Source organism: Argopecten irradians, chromosome 12 (genome assembly GCF_041381155.1).
Source record: "Argopecten irradians isolate NY chromosome 12, Ai_NY, whole genome shotgun sequence".
Classification (NCBI taxonomy): domain Eukaryota; kingdom Metazoa; phylum Mollusca; class Bivalvia; order Pectinida; family Pectinidae; genus Argopecten; species Argopecten irradians.
The window spans coordinates 1423812-1441731 of NC_091145.1; the positions used below are offsets into that span (position 1 = coordinate 1423812).

The 17920-nt window shown below is 35.2% G+C and overlaps 1 protein-coding gene across 1 annotated transcript in view; it reads left to right on the plus strand.

Annotated features, from left to right (window-relative positions):
- The window catches only part of LOC138336236 (cyclin-dependent kinase 20-like), a 31059-nt gene extending 17057 nt beyond the window's left edge, over window positions 1–14002 (plus strand). Inside the window, 7 exon segments of the mRNA XM_069285635.1 lie at window positions 4682–4721; window positions 5481–5669; window positions 6024–6145; window positions 11697–11759; window positions 12074–12125; window positions 12715–12786; window positions 13049–14002. Coding sequence (XP_069141736.1) covers window positions 4682–4721; window positions 5481–5669; window positions 6024–6145; window positions 11697–11759; window positions 12074–12125; window positions 12715–12786; window positions 13049–13393 — 883 coding nt within the window. The 3' untranslated portion in view covers window positions 13394–14002.
- The last annotated feature ends 3918 nt before the right edge of the window (window positions 14003–17920 follow it).

Sequence of the window (17920 nt, forward strand, 5' to 3'; positions counted from 1 at the left end):
AAAAGCTTATACCTATACAGATACAGTTTCTTCTATTGTTTTATAAAAGCTTATACCTATAACACAGATACAGTTTCTTCTATTGTTATAAAAGCTTATACCTATACAGAATTTATACAGTCTTCTTCTATTGTTATAAAAGCTTATACCTAATACAGATACAGTTTCTTCTATTGTTATAAAAGCTTATACCTATAATACAGATACAGTTTCATTTCTATTGTTATAAAAGCTTATACCTATAATACAAGATACAGTTTCTTCTATTGTTATAAAAGCTTATACCTATAATACAGACACAGTTTCTTCTATTGTTATAAAAGCTTATACCTATAATACAGATACAGTTTCTTCTATGTTATTAAAGGTTTATACCTATAATAAAGATACAGTTTCTTCTATTGTTAATAAAAGCTTTATACCTAATAATACAGATACAGTTTCTTCTATTGTTATAAAAGCTTATACCTATAATACAGATACAGTTTCTTCTATTGTTATAAAAGCTATATACCTATAACACAGATACAGTTTCTTCTATTGTTATATAAAAGCTTATATTACAGATACAGTTTCTTCTATTTGTTATAAAAACTTTACCTATAATACAGATACAGTTTCTTCTATTGTTATAAAAGCTTATATATACAACAGATACAGTTTCTTCTATTGTTATAAAAGCTTATACCTATAATACAGATACAGTTTCTTCTATTGTTATAAAAGCTTATACCTAAAATACAGATACAGGGTTTCTTCTATTGTTATAAAAGCTTATACCTATTAAATACAGATACAGTTTCTTCTATTGTTATAAAAGCTTATACCTATATACAGATACAGTTTCTTCTATTGTTATAAAAGCTTATACCTATAACACAGATACAGTTTCTTCTATTGTTATAAAAGCTTATACCTATAATACAGATACAGTTTCTTCTATTGTTATAAAAGCTTATACCTATAATACTTATACCTATAATACAGATACAGTTTCTTCTATTGTTATAAAAGCTTATACCTATAATACAGATACAGTTTCTTCTATTGTTATAAAAGCTTATACCTATAATACAGATACAGTTTCTTCTATTGTTATAAAAGCTTATACCTATAACACAGATACAGTTTCTTCTATTGTTATAAAAGCTTATACCTATAACACAGATACAGTTTTTCTTCTATTGTTATAAAAGCTTATACCTATAATACAGATACAGTTTCTTCTTTTGTTATAAAAGCTTATACCTATTAATACAATACAGTTCTTCAGTTATACAGTTATACCTTACAGATATTGTTATAAAAGCTTATACCTATAATACAGATACAGTTTCTTCTATTGTTATAAAAGCTTATACCTATAATACAGATACAGTTTCTTCTATTGTTATAAAAGCTTATACCTATAATACAGATACAGTTTCTTCTATTGTTATAAAAGCTTATACCTATAATACAGATACAGTTTCTTCTATTGTTATAAAAGCTTATACCTATAATACAGATACAGTTTCTTCTATTGTTATAATAGCTTAAAAGTTATACACTATACAGATACAGTTTCTTCTATTGTTATAAAAGCTTATACCTATAATACAGATACAGTTTCTTCTATTGTTATAAAAGCTTATACCTATAATACAGATACAGTTTCTTCTATTGTTATAAAAGCTTATACCTATAATACAGATACAGTTTCTTCTATTGTTATAAAAGCTTATATACCTATAATACAGATACAGTTTCTTCTATTGTTATAAAAGCTTTTTTTATTTATACCTATACCTATAACACAGATACAGTTTCTTCTATTGTTATAAAAGCTTATACCTATAATACAGATACAGTTTCTTCTATTGTTATAAAAGCTTATACCTATAATACAGATACAGTTTCTTCTATTGTTATAAAAGCTTATACCTATAATACAGATACAGTTTCTTCTATTGTTATAAAAGCTTATACCTATAATACAGATACAGTTTCTTCTATTGTTATAAAAGCTTATACCTATAATACAGATACAGTTTCTTCTATTGTTATAAAAGCTTATACCTATAATACAGATACAGTTTCTTCTATTGTTATAAAAGCTTATACCTATAATACAGATACAGTTTCTTCTATTGTTATAAAAGCTTATACCTATAATACAGATACAGTTTCTTCTATTGTTATAAAAGCTTATACCTATAATACAGATACAGTTTCTTCTATTGTTATAAAAGCTTATACCTATAATACAGATACAGTTTCTTCTATTGTTATAAAAGCTTATACCTATAATACAGATACAGTTTCTTCTATTGTTATAAAAGCTTATACCTATAATACAGATACAGTTTCTTCTATTGTTATAAAAGCTTATACCTATAATACAGATACAGTTTCTTCTATTGTTATAAAAGCTTATACCTATAATACAGATACAGTTTCTTCTATTGTTATAAAAGCTTATACCTATAATACAGATACAGTTTCTTCTATTGTTATAAAAGCTTATACCTATAATACAGATACAGTTTCTTCTATTGTTATAAAAGCTTTATACCTATAATACAGATACAGTTTCTTCTATTGTTATAAAAGCTTATACCTATATACAGATACAGTTTCTTCTATTGTTATAAAAGCTTATACCTATAATACAGATACAGTTTCTTCTATTGTTATAAAAGCTTATACCTATAATACAGATACAGTTTCTTCTATTGTTATAAAAGCTTATACCTATATACAGATACAGTTTCTTCTATTGTTATAAAAGCTTATACCTATACAGATACAGTTTCTTCTTATTGTTATAAAAGCTTATACCTATAATACAGATACAGTTTCTTCTATTGTTATATAGCTTATACCTATAATACAGATACAGTTTCTTCTATTGTTATAAAAGCGTTATACCTATATACAGATACAGTTTCTTCTATTGTTATAAAAGCTTATACCTATAATATACAGATACAGTTTCTTCTATTGTTATAAAAGCTTATACCTATAATACAGATACAGTTTCTTCTTTTGTTATTAAAGCTTATACCTATATAGATACAGTTTTCTTCTTTGTTATAAAAGCTTATACTATAACACAGATACAGTTTCTTCTTTTGTTATAAAAGCTTATACCTAATACAGATACAGTTTCTTCTATTGTTATAAAAGCTTATACATATACAGATACAGTTTCTTCTTTTGTTATAAAAGCTTATACCTAATACAGATACAGTTTCTTCTTTTGTTATTATAAAGCTTATACCTATAATACAGATACAGTTTCTTCTATTGTTATAAAAGCTTATACCTATAATACAGATACAGTTTCTTCTATTGTTATAAAAGCTTATACCTATAATACAGATACAGTTTCTTCTATTGTTATAAAAGCTTATACCTATAATACAGATACAGTTTCTTCTATATTGTTATAAAAGCTTATACCTATAATACAGATACAGTTTCTTCTTTTGTTATAAAAGCTTATACCTATAATACAGATACAGTTTCTTCTTTGTTATAAAAGCTTATACCTATAATACAGATACAGTTTCTTCTTTGTTATAAAAGCTTTACTATATATTTTCTTGTTACTATACAGATACAGTTTCTTCTATTGTTATAAAAGCTTATACCTATAATACAGATACAGTTTCTTCTATTGTTATAAAAGCTTATACCTATAATACAGATACAGTTTCTTCTATTGTTATAAAAGCTTATACCTATAATACAGATACAGTTTCTTCTATTGTTATAAAAGCTTATACCTATACAGATACAGTTTCTTCTATTGTTTATAAAAGCTTATACCTATAATACAGATACAGTTTCTTCTATTGTTATAAAAGCTTATACCTATAATACAGATACAGTTTCTTCTATTGTTATAAAAGCTTATACCTATAATACAGATACAGTTTCTTCTATTGTTATAAAAGCTTATACCTATAATACAGATACAGTTTCTTCTATTGTTATAAAGCTTATACCTATATACAGATACAGTTTCTTCTATTGTTATAAAGCTTATACCTATACAGATACAGTTTCTTCTATTGTTATAAAAGCTTATACCTATAATACAGATACAGTTTCTTCTATTGTTATAAAAGCTTATACCTATAATACAGATACAGTTTCTTCTATTGTTATAAAAGCTTATACCTATAATACAGATACAGTTTCTTCTATTGTTATAAAAGCTTATACCTATAATACAGATACAGTTTCTTCTCTATTGTTATAAAAGCTTATACCTATAATACAGATACAGTTTCTTCTTTTGTTATAAAAGCTTATACCTATACAGATACAGTTTCTTCTATTGTTATAAAAGCTTATACCTATACAGATACAGTTTCTTCTATTGTTATAAAAGCTTATACCTATAATACAGATACAGTTTCTTCTTTTGTTATTAAAGGTTATACCTATACAGATACAGTTTCTTCTATTGTTATAAAAGCTTATACCTATAATACAGATACAGTTTCTTCTATTGTTATAAAAGGTTATACCTATAACACAGATACAGTTTCTTCTGTTGTTATAAAAGCTTATACCTATAATACAGACACAGTTTCTTCTTTAAAATCATTTTTTAATCAGAAATAACGCCAAAGGTACTGTACTCTGGGTAATACTGTATATGGTTGCTAACATTTTATTTGGTTTTCAGAGAAATAAAGGCCTTACAAGAAATAGAGGAGAACCCGTATGTAAGTATAATCAACTGAAGCTGGTGTTGGGGAGTTTCTCAAAGACATAGTATAAAGGGGATTTTCTCAAAGACAAACCATAGCTATGAATGCACATTTTGAAGAGTAACATTTCTATATAATTAAATTTTCTTTGTTTTCATACTAAATCTGACTTCCTCATTGGCTGATTCTTTATCTTCATACCTCTATGAAGAAAAAAATTAAGAATGCCACACAAATCCAACAATTTATCTTAATGTCACGAGACATCAACGTTGACAGTATTGATTTGTAAAATTTTTAAATAATCACTTTAAAATCTTTGGAATCGTACTTCTATGTTTAAACATATTTTACATTATCAAGTAGTTAGAAAAATATATATTGATATCACTATTTATTTTAATTTTATTGGATTATGAAATAAATTTAGTTTGCAAATTTTTTTGAGAATTTGCTATGCGGATTTACAAATTTTTTGTCACGTTGTTTACAAAATATCTTTCACACTTCAAAGAAATTAAAAGAAAGTGACATCAATGCTTAAAACATTAAGCTAGATGGTCAAAATAAAGCCTAATAGATCTAAAAGTGATCAGTGCTGTATAGGATATTGTATACACCACTAAAGATGCCAACTTCTTGGTAAAAAGTTAAGCCTGCTACTGACTGGAGCTTGGTGGCTTTTCTCTGGCTTTCCTTCACTTTGCAAAAACTTAACAAGTCCTTAAAAGAGTTCAGCTGTCCATAGGACCTAATAACTGAATGTTATGACAGGTTGTGAACCTTCGTGAAGTGTTCCCCCATGGCAGTAGTCTGGTACTGGTGTTTGAGTACATGTTGTCTGACCTCTCAGAGGTCATCAAGAACTCGGATCACCCTCTGTCCGAGGCCCAGGTCAAATCCTACATGCTGATGCTGTTAAAAGGTGTCGCCTTCTCACACGAAAATAATATTATGCATAGGGTAAGTTTATTATACATGTTTGTAATACAAAGTAAAATTCTACGGTTAATATTTGTTTTCATTTGCACTAATATATTAGAAATGCTTAATATGCACCAGTAAATCTTGATTGAATGAAAAATAGTTTTAAAATATTGAAATTGTTTTGTATCCAGACACATGTGGGAAATGGGGTATAAAAGATAATTTCCAAAATGTAATATATTCTTTTTTTTCATGCTAAATATAAGATTTCATTATTGAATGTTCCATGTTTTAGTCAGCATCACAATGTCAATAAATTTTTGCAATGTTGAATGAACTGACAAATATATACAATGATATATAATCTATATTTGTTTCTATTTTGAGTAGGATCTCAAGCCAGCTAATCTGTTGATAAGTTCCACTGGTCATCTAAAAATAGCCGATTTTGGACTGGCCAGAGTGTTCCAAAACAAGGGTGACCGGCAGTACAGTCATCAGGTAGCCACTAGGTAAGGGCAGTAAACGATAGGAAACATTTGAAGGTGTGACCTCACATAAGGCCATACCAAGCTGGGCTCACAACAGGCCATACAATGCTGACCTCACAACAGGCCATACCATGCTGGGCTCACAACAGGCCATACAATGCTGACCTCACAACAGGCCATACAATGCTGACCTCACAACAGGCCATACCATGCTGGGCTCACAACAGGCCATACAATGCTGACCTCACAACAGGCCATACAATGCTGACCTCACAACAGGCCATACAATGCTGACCTCACAACAGGCAATACCATGCTGGGCTCACAACATGCCATACAATGCTGACCTCACAACAGGCCATACCATGCTGGGCTCACAACAGGCCATACAATGCTGACCTCACAACAGGCCATACAATGCTGACCTCACAACAGGCCATACAATGCTGACCTCACAACAGGCCATACAATGCTGACCTCACATAAGGCAATACCATGCTGGGCTCACAACAGGCCATACCATGCTGGGCTCACAACAGGCCATACAATGCTGACCTCACAACAGGCCATACAATGCTGACCTCACAACAGGCCATACAATGCTGACCTCACAACAGGCAATACCATGCTGGGCTCACAACAGGCCATACAATGCTGACCTCACAAAAGGCCATACAATGCTGACCTCACAACAGGCCATGCAATGCTGGGCTCACCAAAGGCAATACCATGCTGGGCTCACAACAGGCCATACAATGCTGACCTCACAACAGGCCATACAATGCTGACCTCACAACAGGCCATACAATGCTGACCTCACAACAGGCCATACAATGCTGACCTCACAACAGGCCATATAATGCTGACCTCACAACAGGCCATACAATGCTGGCCTCACAAAAGGCCATACAATGCTGACCTCACAACAGGCCATACAATGCTGACCTCACAACAGGCCATATAATGCTGACCACACAACAGGCCATACAATGCTGACCTCACAACAGGCCATACAATGCTGGCCTCACAAAAGGCCATACAATGCTGACCTCACAACAGGCCATGCAATGCTGGGCTCACCAAAGGCCATACCATGCTGGGCTCACAACAGGTCACACAATGCTGGGCTCACAACAGACCATACCGTGCTGGGCTCACAACAGGCCATACAATGCTGGGCTCACAACAGGCCATACAATGCTGGGATCACAAAAAGTCCATACAATGCTGGGCTCACAAAAGGCCATACAATGCTGGGCTCACAACAGGCCATGCAATGCTTGGCTCACAAAAGGCCATACCTTGCTGGGCTCACAACAGGTCATACAATGCTGGGCTCACAACCGGCCATACCATGCAAGCTGGGCTCATAACAGGCCATACAATGCTGGGTTCACAACAGGCCATACAATGCTGGGCTCACAAAAGGCCATGCAATGCTGGGTTCACAAAAGGCTATACCTTGCTGGGCTCACAACAAGCCATACAATGCTGGGCTCACAACAAGCCATACAATGCTGGGCTCACAAAAGACCATACCATGCTGAGCTCACAAAAGGCCATACCATGCTGACCTCACAACAGGCCATACAATGCTGGGCTCACAACAGGCCATACCATGCTGGGCTCACAACAGGCCATACAATGCTGGGCTCACAACAGGCCATACAATGCTGGGCTCACAAAAGGCCATACAAAGCTAAACTCACAACAGGCCATGCAATGCTGAGCTCACAAAAGGCCATACAATGCTGGGCTCACAAAAGGCCATGCAATGCTGGGCTCACAACAGGCCATGCAACGCTGGCCTCACAACAGGCCATGCAATGCTGGCCTCACAAAAGGCCATGCAATGCTGGCCTCACAACAGGCCATGCAATGCTGAGCTCACAAAAGGCCATGCAATGCTGGGCTCACAACAGGCCATGCAATGCTGGGCTCACAACAGGCCATACAAAGCTAAACCCACAACAGGCCATGCAATGCTGGGCTCACAACAGGCCATGCAATGCTGAGCTCACAAAAGGCCATGTAATGCTGGGCTCACAACAGGCCATGCAATGCTGGGCTCACAACAGGTCATACAATGCTGGGTTCACAACAGGCCATGCAATGCTGGGTTCACAAAAGGACATACAAAGCTAAACTCACAACAGGCCATGCAATGCTGACCTCACAACAGGCCATATAATGCTGACCTCACAACAGGCCATACAATGCTGGCCTCACAAAAGGCCATACAATGCTGACCTCACAACAGGCCATACAATGCTGACCTCACAACAGGCCATATAATGCTGACCACACAACAGGCCATACAAAGCTAAACTCACAACAGGCCATGCAATGCTGAGCTCACAAAAGGCCATACAATGCTGGGCTCACAACAGGCCATGCAATGCTGGGCTCACAAAAGGCCATACAAAGCTAATCTCACAACAGGCCATGCAATGCTGAGCTCACAAAAGGCCATACAATGCTGGGCTCACAAAAGGCCATGCAATGCTGGGCTCACAACAGGCCATGCAATGCTGGCCTCACAAAAGGCCATACAATGCTGGGCTCACAAAAGGCCATGCAATGCTGGGCTCACAACAGGCCATGCAATGCTGGGCTCACAAAAGGCCATGCAATGCTGGGCTCACAACAGGCCATGCAATGCTGGGCTCACAACAGGCCATACAATGCTGGGCTCACAACAGGCCATACAATGCTGGGCTCACAACAGGCCATACAATGCTGGGCTCACAACAGGTCACACAATGCTGGGCTCACAACAGGCCATACAATGCTGGGCTCACAAAAGGCCATGCAATGCTGGGCTCACAAAAGGCCATAAATTCTTGACTTATTTTGTTACATAACATGATACTATCTTTATTTGTCTTATATTAATTACAAAAAGTTACTATATAACTTATGTAAATGAGCGTGTAGAAAACATACAATGCCTGCTGTTTATCCCTTTGACATTAATAAAACCCATATCATTGTATATATAGGTGGGTGACTAGCCTGACAGTTTCCTATCTGTGCTAGAGATTGAACCCTCCCTTACAGAAATATAAGGCCTCTGGTACATAGTTGCAGCAATACAATATAGCAGCAATATTGCCACAATACATACTTTTTGTATGTAAATGAGTTTGCAGCACACACTTGCCACACCATTGCCCCACACACTAAGCCGCACCAAAGCCACACATATAGTTGTGGCACCATAGCCATTAGCTGCATGGTTTATATTTAAACAAGTAAGGTATTAATATAAAAGTTTGAAAATCACAAGAGTCATTTTTAGCTCACCTGGCCCGAAGGGCCGGTGAGCTTATGTCATGGCACGGCGTCCGTCGTCCGTCCGTCCGTCCGTCCGTCGTCCGTCCGTCCGTCGTCCGTCCGTCAACATTTCCTTTAAATCGCTACTAGTCATAGAGTTCTGGATGGATTGTAACCAAATTTGGCCAGAAACATCCTTGGGGGAAGGGGAACAGAACTTGTATAAATTTTGGCTCTGACCCCCTGGGGGCAGGAGGGGCGGGGCCCAATAGGGGTAATAGAGGTAAATCCTATAAATCGCTACTTGTCCTAGAGTTCTGCATGGATTGTAACCAAATTTGGCCAGAAACATCCTTGGGGGAAGGGGAACAGAACTTGTATAAATTTTGGCTCTGACCCCCTGGGGGCAGGAGGGGCGGGGCCCAATAGGGGAAATAGAGGTAAATCCTATAAATCGCTACTTGTCCTAGAGTTCTGCATGGATTGTAACCAAATTTGGCCAGAAACATCCTTGGGGGAAGGGGAACAGAACTTGTATAAATTTTGGCTCTGACCCCCAGGGGGCAGGAGGGGCGGGGCCCAATAGGGGTAATAGAGGTAAATCCTATAAATCGCTACTTGTCCTAGAGTTCTGCATGGATTGTAACCAAATTTGGCCAGAAACATCCTTGGGGGAAGGGGAACAGAACTTGTATAAATTTTGGCTCTGACCCCCCGGGGGCAGGAGGGGCGGGGCCCAATAGGGGAAATAGAGGTAAATCCTTTAAATCGCTACTAGTCATAGAGTTCTACATGGATTGTAACTAAATTTTGCCACAAACATCCTTGGGGGAAGGGGAACAGAACTTGTATAAATTTTGGCTCTGACCCCCCGGGGGCTGGAGGGGTGGGGCCCAATAGGGGAAATAGAGGTAAATCCTTTAAATCGCTACTAGTCATAGAGTTCTACATGGATTGTAACCAAATTTGGCCAGAAATATCCTTGGGAGAATAAGAACTGAGTTTGTTATAAATTTTGGCTCTGGTCCCCGGGGCAGGAGGGGCGGGGCCCAATAGGGGAATTATAGGTAAATTCTTTAAATTGCTACTTAATTGTCCTAGAGTTTTGTATGGATTGTAACTAAATTTGGCCACAAACATCCTTGGGGGTAGGAGAACAGAACTTGTATAAATTTTGGCTCTGACCCTCAGGGGGCAGGAGGGGCGGGGCCCAATAGGGGAAATAGAGGTAAATTCTATCAATCGCTACTTGTCCTAGAGTTCTGCATGGATTGTAACCAAATTTGGCCAGAAACATCCTTGGGGGAAGAGGAACAGAAGTTGTATAAATTTTGGCTATGATCCCCTGGGGGTAGGAGAGGTGGGGCCCAATAGGGGAAAGGTAAATCCTTTAAATCGCTACTTCTCATAGAGTTCTGCATGGATTGTAACCAAATTTGGCCAGAAACATCCTTTGTGGAAGGGGAACAGAACTTGTATAAATTTTGGCTCTGACCCCCAGGGGGCAGGAGGGGTGGGGCCCAATAGGGGATTTAGAGGTTAATATTAAAATTCCTTCAGAAAAGAAACAATGAACCTGTATTCAGAAAATTATTTGGCATTACAAACCAGGTGAGCGATACAGGCCCTCTGGGCCTCTTGTTTTATTCTTGTTACGAGTATGGACTTACAATGCAATGATCTTTGGATTTATTTGGTCCGTTAAGGCCCATGGGCCTCTTGTTAATGATGAACTACCGTGTTAGCATGAAATGAAAAATAAGTGGGCCAGTATACATGATTTTAAGAAAGTTAAACATTTACAAATTTGTGACATAAAATGACCAATAAGATCACATTGCTTAAACTTCATCAACAAACGTGATCAAATTCAATGACGCATTATATTGCCACAATATTGCTGCAAGATACTTCAAGACTTTGGTGCAGGATATACCTCTGGTACAATTTTCGGCACTATTCCTGCACGAAGGTTTTGAAAAGCTGCAATGTTGCGGCAATATATCTGCAATAAAATGTTTGTGCGCCAATAGTGCCAGAATTGCTCAATTGCTGCAGTAACTTGCCACACACAGATCAGTGTGCTGCTATATATATAGGTGTTATATTGCAGCAATATTGCTGCACACTTAAGCTTTCTGTAGGGGCTGCCATGGCTGGCTGGCTGACTGAAGAGCTGGTGGCTTTACCACTATACCACGCGATCATTCCAATTCAGATGACTTTACAAAACGTTTTCTAAAAAAACGCACATATGGCATTTGAAAACAGTAGTAACCAACTTCTTTTGTCACAGATGGTATCGTGCCCCAGAACTATTGTATGGAGCCAGGAAATATGATGAGGGTGTTGATATTTGGTAAGTACAGATTTAGCCACAGTTAAATGCTTTGGTGATATTTGGTAACAAATTTAGTCACAGCATTTTTATGTTGATATTTAGTTGTACAAATTGAGTCACAGAAATTTAATGTTTGATATTTGGAAAAGTTGTAAAGTGTCGGTCACAGTAAATGTCAGATACACGTGTTGAAATATAATATATACAATTAAGTGTTCTGGTCCATTTAGCTAATTTCTATAATGTATCATGTGTATGAAATATATGTACATTGGTAACATTGTTGATATAACTGTTTATTTCGTGAATTTTTTCTTGAATGCATACTTCAGGGCTGTTGGATGCATATTTGGAGAATTACTGAACAACTCTCCACTATTCCCTGTAAGTAACATTATAGTAAAACATTTATTTCATTACCCTATAGATACTGTGTTATACTGTAAACACAGGTATTTTTGGGTGTGTTTAATTTCGTGATTAGGAAATGTAACTATTTTGTTATTATTTTCGTGATAAATATACCTGTTAATTTTTTGCCACATAGTTTCATATATAAACAAAATAGAATTAGGGAGGGAAATTTACGCGCTAAAACGTCCCATCCTTGGCATAATTTAGCGTAAATTTCCCCCTCACATAAATGTTCAAGTATACAGTATGAGCTGTTTCACATCAATAGTACATAATAATCATGTTCTTCAGTCATTTTCTATAACAGGCTTTGGATAGATAAAAAACAATTCATCAATCATGGTTGAATAATAGAAAAATACTTCATAGTTAGCGGTATAATCAACAGGAATGAATCTTTCATATGTATCTATAACTTTCATTTACTTGTATGTAATTATATCTGATTATGTTTTATGATTGTTAAATGTCATAACTTCTGTTATCCATTGCTGATATCGTTTGATAATATTTATTAATGTTAAAGTGTGTATAAGAGATATATTTGCATTATATTCAGGGAGAAAATGACATAGAACAGTTGTGCTGTGTGTTAAGGGTGCTGGGAACACCTAACGAGAGTATATGGCCAGTAAGTACCACGCTTCACCAGGATTCTTAAGATGGTACATCATCATGTATGATAAACATATGCAAAATTCAACTTGGAATGAAATCACTCATTTTGATGAAAAATGTGTGTATAATTTATGTTGAAATAACTTTTATTAATTTGTCATTTCTAGTGATGAACAGATAAGGCAGATTTAATTTATGAAAATGTAAATGAGCATCATAGATCCATGATGAAATATGATGTACATTGATATATACAATTCTGCAATTGTTTGAAGGGAATCTCCGAGTTACCAGACTACAACAAGATTACCTTCCCAGATAACCAGCCCATTCCCCTTGAAGAGATAGTACCAGATGCGACCCATGAAGCTCTAAGCTTACTCAAAAAACTTCTAGTTTACCCAACCAAGTCCAGAATTTCAGCCAAGGATGCCCTGCTACATCCGTACTTCTTCAGTGAGCCCCTCCCTGCACATCACTCAGAGCTACCAATTCCTCAGCGCAGTAAGAGAGGACTGCCTCGCCGACAACAAACACATGAATACAATATTGATCTGCCCCTGGAGAAAAGTTTAATTGATCCAGAACAATTGTCGTCGTATGTTGTGAAGTTAAAATAGGAAACCCTGAAAATTGTCTCATTTAATGTTGGTTAACAATTTGTTATTATATAATGACTACATACATGTACTAATGTTAATTTTAATGCCTTTCATTCTCACGTCACTGCACTAATTCAAACACAGCGATAAAATTTGTCTGAGATGTCATTCCGTATTTTGTACAAAGTGAGATTTAGTGGTTGTGTGAATTTAAGATTGCGCTTATAAGTCAATACCTCATCAGAACGCTAAAATTTGAGTTTGCTAATTTTAAAAGTACATGTATGTAAGGAGGATATTTGATGTATCTGATATTTAATTTAAACACAGTCTGGATTATCTCCCCTTTCCACATGTAAAACACAGTGGTAGTGGCTCTTCTATTTTACATATTAATGGTTTTGTATGAGCCTTGGTCAGTGTCCTCGGTCTTTAAGATGCAATATGGCATTTAGATTATAGTATTTAATATGGCTTATGTAAAAAAAAAATCCTTCAACGTAGATTTGTTATGGACCCTGAATGCCCTTCTTGATTGTATATACATGTACCATTCATAAGGTGCAATGCTCATTGTTTCATTGCAAAGTCCGTCCAATAAAAATCTAAATAAAATTATGTAATGAAGTTGGACTTTGTTTCATTCTTCCACCATCATCAATGACCTTTTCGTCCGTGGTCCGTCTGTCCTAATCCTACCGACCACTATTCCTCGGGAAGTTCTGAAGGGATCCAGATCTTCCTTAAATTTCGTATGTAGATTCCCCTATGGCCGTAGTTGTGCATATTGTATTTTGGGACCAATTGGTCAACAAGATAGCCTAAAGGCTGCCATCTTGGATTTTGATATTTGAAGTTTGTTACTGCTATTTCTCATAAAGTACTGAAAGGATCTGTCTCATATTTCATATGCTGGTTCCCCTAGGGCCATCGTTGTGCATATTGTATTTTGGGAGCAATCAGTCCTCAATAATGCCAAATGGCCGACTGGCCGCCATCTTGTATTTTGATTGTCAAAGTTTTAAAAGCAGAGAAAAGATCCCCCTTTCAATTGCCAGACGTAGATCATTCTTTGATGGGCATCAAGATCCCTCTGGGATCCTTTGTTTTCTTTTTGAAGGATTATTTGTAATTTGATATAAATAGAATAAGTACAGTTTAAATCTTACCGCTTGTAATATTAAAATTGAACTAGATTATAAAAGTATGATACTTCAGTTTATAATTAAAGGGGCATTATATGATATGTTAAGATATCAAGAAAGCGTAAGTTCTTAAAAGTGTAAGTTGGAAGTTTTTAAAAGTGAAAGTTCTTAAAAGTGAACGTTTATAATAATATGGACACTAAGGAATTGATTACATGCAATAATGCCTAGATTCTATCAGTAATATCTAGGGAATCATTACCGAATGCAGCTGGAATAACATGAACAAAATACTGTTGATTCTCCCTTCTAGTGATACTTGATGTCGATTTATAAATGTTGAGGATTTCATACTTAATAAACTCAGGGTTAATTGAGGTACAAAGTGTAAGTAGTTTTCAGTGTTTATGATAGGTACTTACCATTCAGTTGCTACACCTTTACACCTGTCTTGTGGGTCTTGTGATATGAGGTACAGTGTTAAGTCCATTCACTCTTCATGTTTGGAAAAAAGTCATACTAAAGGAAAATATTTTAGTGTGCATTGATGTATAAATCATATTGATCTTAGGTAAAGGCAAACATAACGTCATTGTACCCAAATTGATACTGTACCCAAATTGATACCCTAATTGAAAAAAATACCTAAAACATTTGTGTTGTTAAAGTTTACTCATTTCTCAGTGGTGATACCAAAGATGCATCATTTATTGATAATTATGCTTCGTTTTGTGTAACTATTTTTGTTATTTTCTCGGAAAGATAACTTTGAAATTGATAACTCTGACCTAATCATGTTAATCCCTAGAAATGTGGCCGTGCGACAATTACTATTTGTACTACGATAGTGTTTTTTTAAAACGTAAGGCCTCTTCAAAGAAAATTTTCTTAAATAATTAAATTTTAAGATATAAATACTTAACAGAAATAGATAAAATATAGTTGCCACACATGATTTTTTTATTTAGTCACGTGCAAATTGCTCATTTTATAGCGTTATTTCACCATCTTAATTTTTACTAAAACTGTTACTAGATTCAAGTGTTTTGTAACTTGATTGATTCATAAATATGTTTGTAGTCTTTTTACATTTAAAGTTTTTACAATCATTAAAAATAATTGATAGTGGTCTTTTAACATATACACCACATTGGAACTATATACGCTTAGGTGAATGCCACAGAAAACTGAATTTAAATCATTGAAATATCATACAAGTCATTACATGGTGTTACGGGGTACCAAATTAGCACAGGTACCGTTATGAAAACACTTGTACAATTTTTACAGTAAAATGTATAACTGTATTCAGTATAACTCGTTATAATAAAGGCAATTACGTCCCCTTTATAAAGTAAAATAACAAAAATCTATATAAATTGATTTTTTCTTAATTTTATACATTTTTTCTTGCTGGGTATCAATTTGGGTACACATCATGTGACAAAACTAGAAATTTCGACACATGCTATTAATCATTCTAACAATAAAAATAAGCACTGTAATAACAAAAACAAAGCATCAAAATAAAGTCTTTATGCTCTTTTTGAAAACAAAACAGAAAAAAGTTAAGCACACCAAGCAACAAATGTCATATAAGAGAAATATACGTGTATTGGTATCAATTTGGGTACAATGACATTACAGTGTACCCCTCATGCCATGGAATTTTTTTCGGGATGCAAATAATTATTTTTAATATGTTTACCTTTAAATTAGAATAAGAAGCTCAAACTTTTCAATGGTGGTTATGTTGTAAAGTAACTAACTTTTGTAACTGAAGAAAAATTCTTATTCGTCTGCTCCTGTTTTTTGATAGAGAAAAAATACCATTTGTCGGCGGTTGGGTATCTTTAATAGTTTTGGCATTAATTATATATATAACTTTTATATATTACATGTATGTAAGTAATGTTCACGAAGTTATTTTCATGGACATTAAAAGTGTTGGAATGTCGTGATACAAATTGACCTTATAAGGCGTGTCTGGTGTTTAGGTCTTATCGGTAGGTGATAGAACAGGAATGTGGTGCTGTGTTTGAACCTCAGATAAACAAATACGACTGAACGACACCTGTCTTCCTGCTAATGAGAGTTATCGGCTGGTAACACCGATTACATCGTATACTGGCCATGGTGCTGGCTCCTATATCCGGGTAATGCCCAGAGACAAACTAATGACATTTATTGTACAGGACACGCCAGTTATATAACTACATTTGTACATGTATCCTGGGCAATAACGCGTTGTTCAATTTGTCCGCAAAACTAGGAGAATTATATGATCATAAATCCCCTAAGAAGGCAATTTAATGCTTTTAAAAATAGATAATGCCATTTTGAATAAAATTAGATTGTCTTCGATGCTCATCGTAAAACATGATATAATCTTAATTAGTCCATCAAAGTCAAACCTAGCAAAAGAGTCACTCGAACCCGGCAGCTACAGTCCAAAGAGTCACTCGAACCCGGCAGCTACAGTCCATCTAATTAATAAGTCAAACCTAACAAAGAGTCACTCGAACCCGGCAGCTACAGTCCATCTAATTAATAAGTCAAACCTAACAAAGAGTCACTCGAACCCGGCAGCTACAGTCCATCTAATTAATAAGTCAAACCTAGCAAAGAGTCACTAGAACCACAGAGGGCCAACTCATTGAAAATGGATGTTGTCATAATTTTCTTTTGTGTTTGGTGGATGGACTGATGAGTATACTGTATATGACAGTCATATGATTTTTTTTCAAAAAATACGAGATTTGAAAAATTATAAAAAAAAATCTGGATATTTACTATCTCTGTTTTATAGTAAATATCCCGATTTTTAAATAATTTTTCAAATCTCGTATTTTTTGAAAATAAAAAATCATATGACTGTCATATATAACTCATTCGTCCATCCACCAAAAAAAAAAAAAATTATGACAACATCCATTTTCATTGAGTTGGCCCTCTGTGACTAGAACGCGGTAGCTACAGTCCAACTAATTAATAAGTCAAACCTTACAAAGAATCACTCGAAACTGGCAGCGACAATTTTTGTCATACATGAGATGCTTATTGTCACTTGGGGAATTCAAATTAATTTTAGATATCTAAAATTTTAAAGTTGCAGAAAAGTGAGAAAAAAGCTAGCCAGAAAGGTTATTGTCATATTGTGGGATTCTGGTTACGTCGTTACACGAAATACATCAGATTTACATGTACTTCACAAACTCGGCAGTACTAGAGCTTACGCTATCAACTTCGGCAACAAATCCTATTCGTGATATTATGACAGCTAAGGTTTTATTTAGCTTTGTGAATAAATGAAAAACACTTAGCGAAATATACTACAAAGTTATATAGTGTGTTTGATTTGGTGAGTCTATACTAGTTATATACGGACGAGATAGATGAC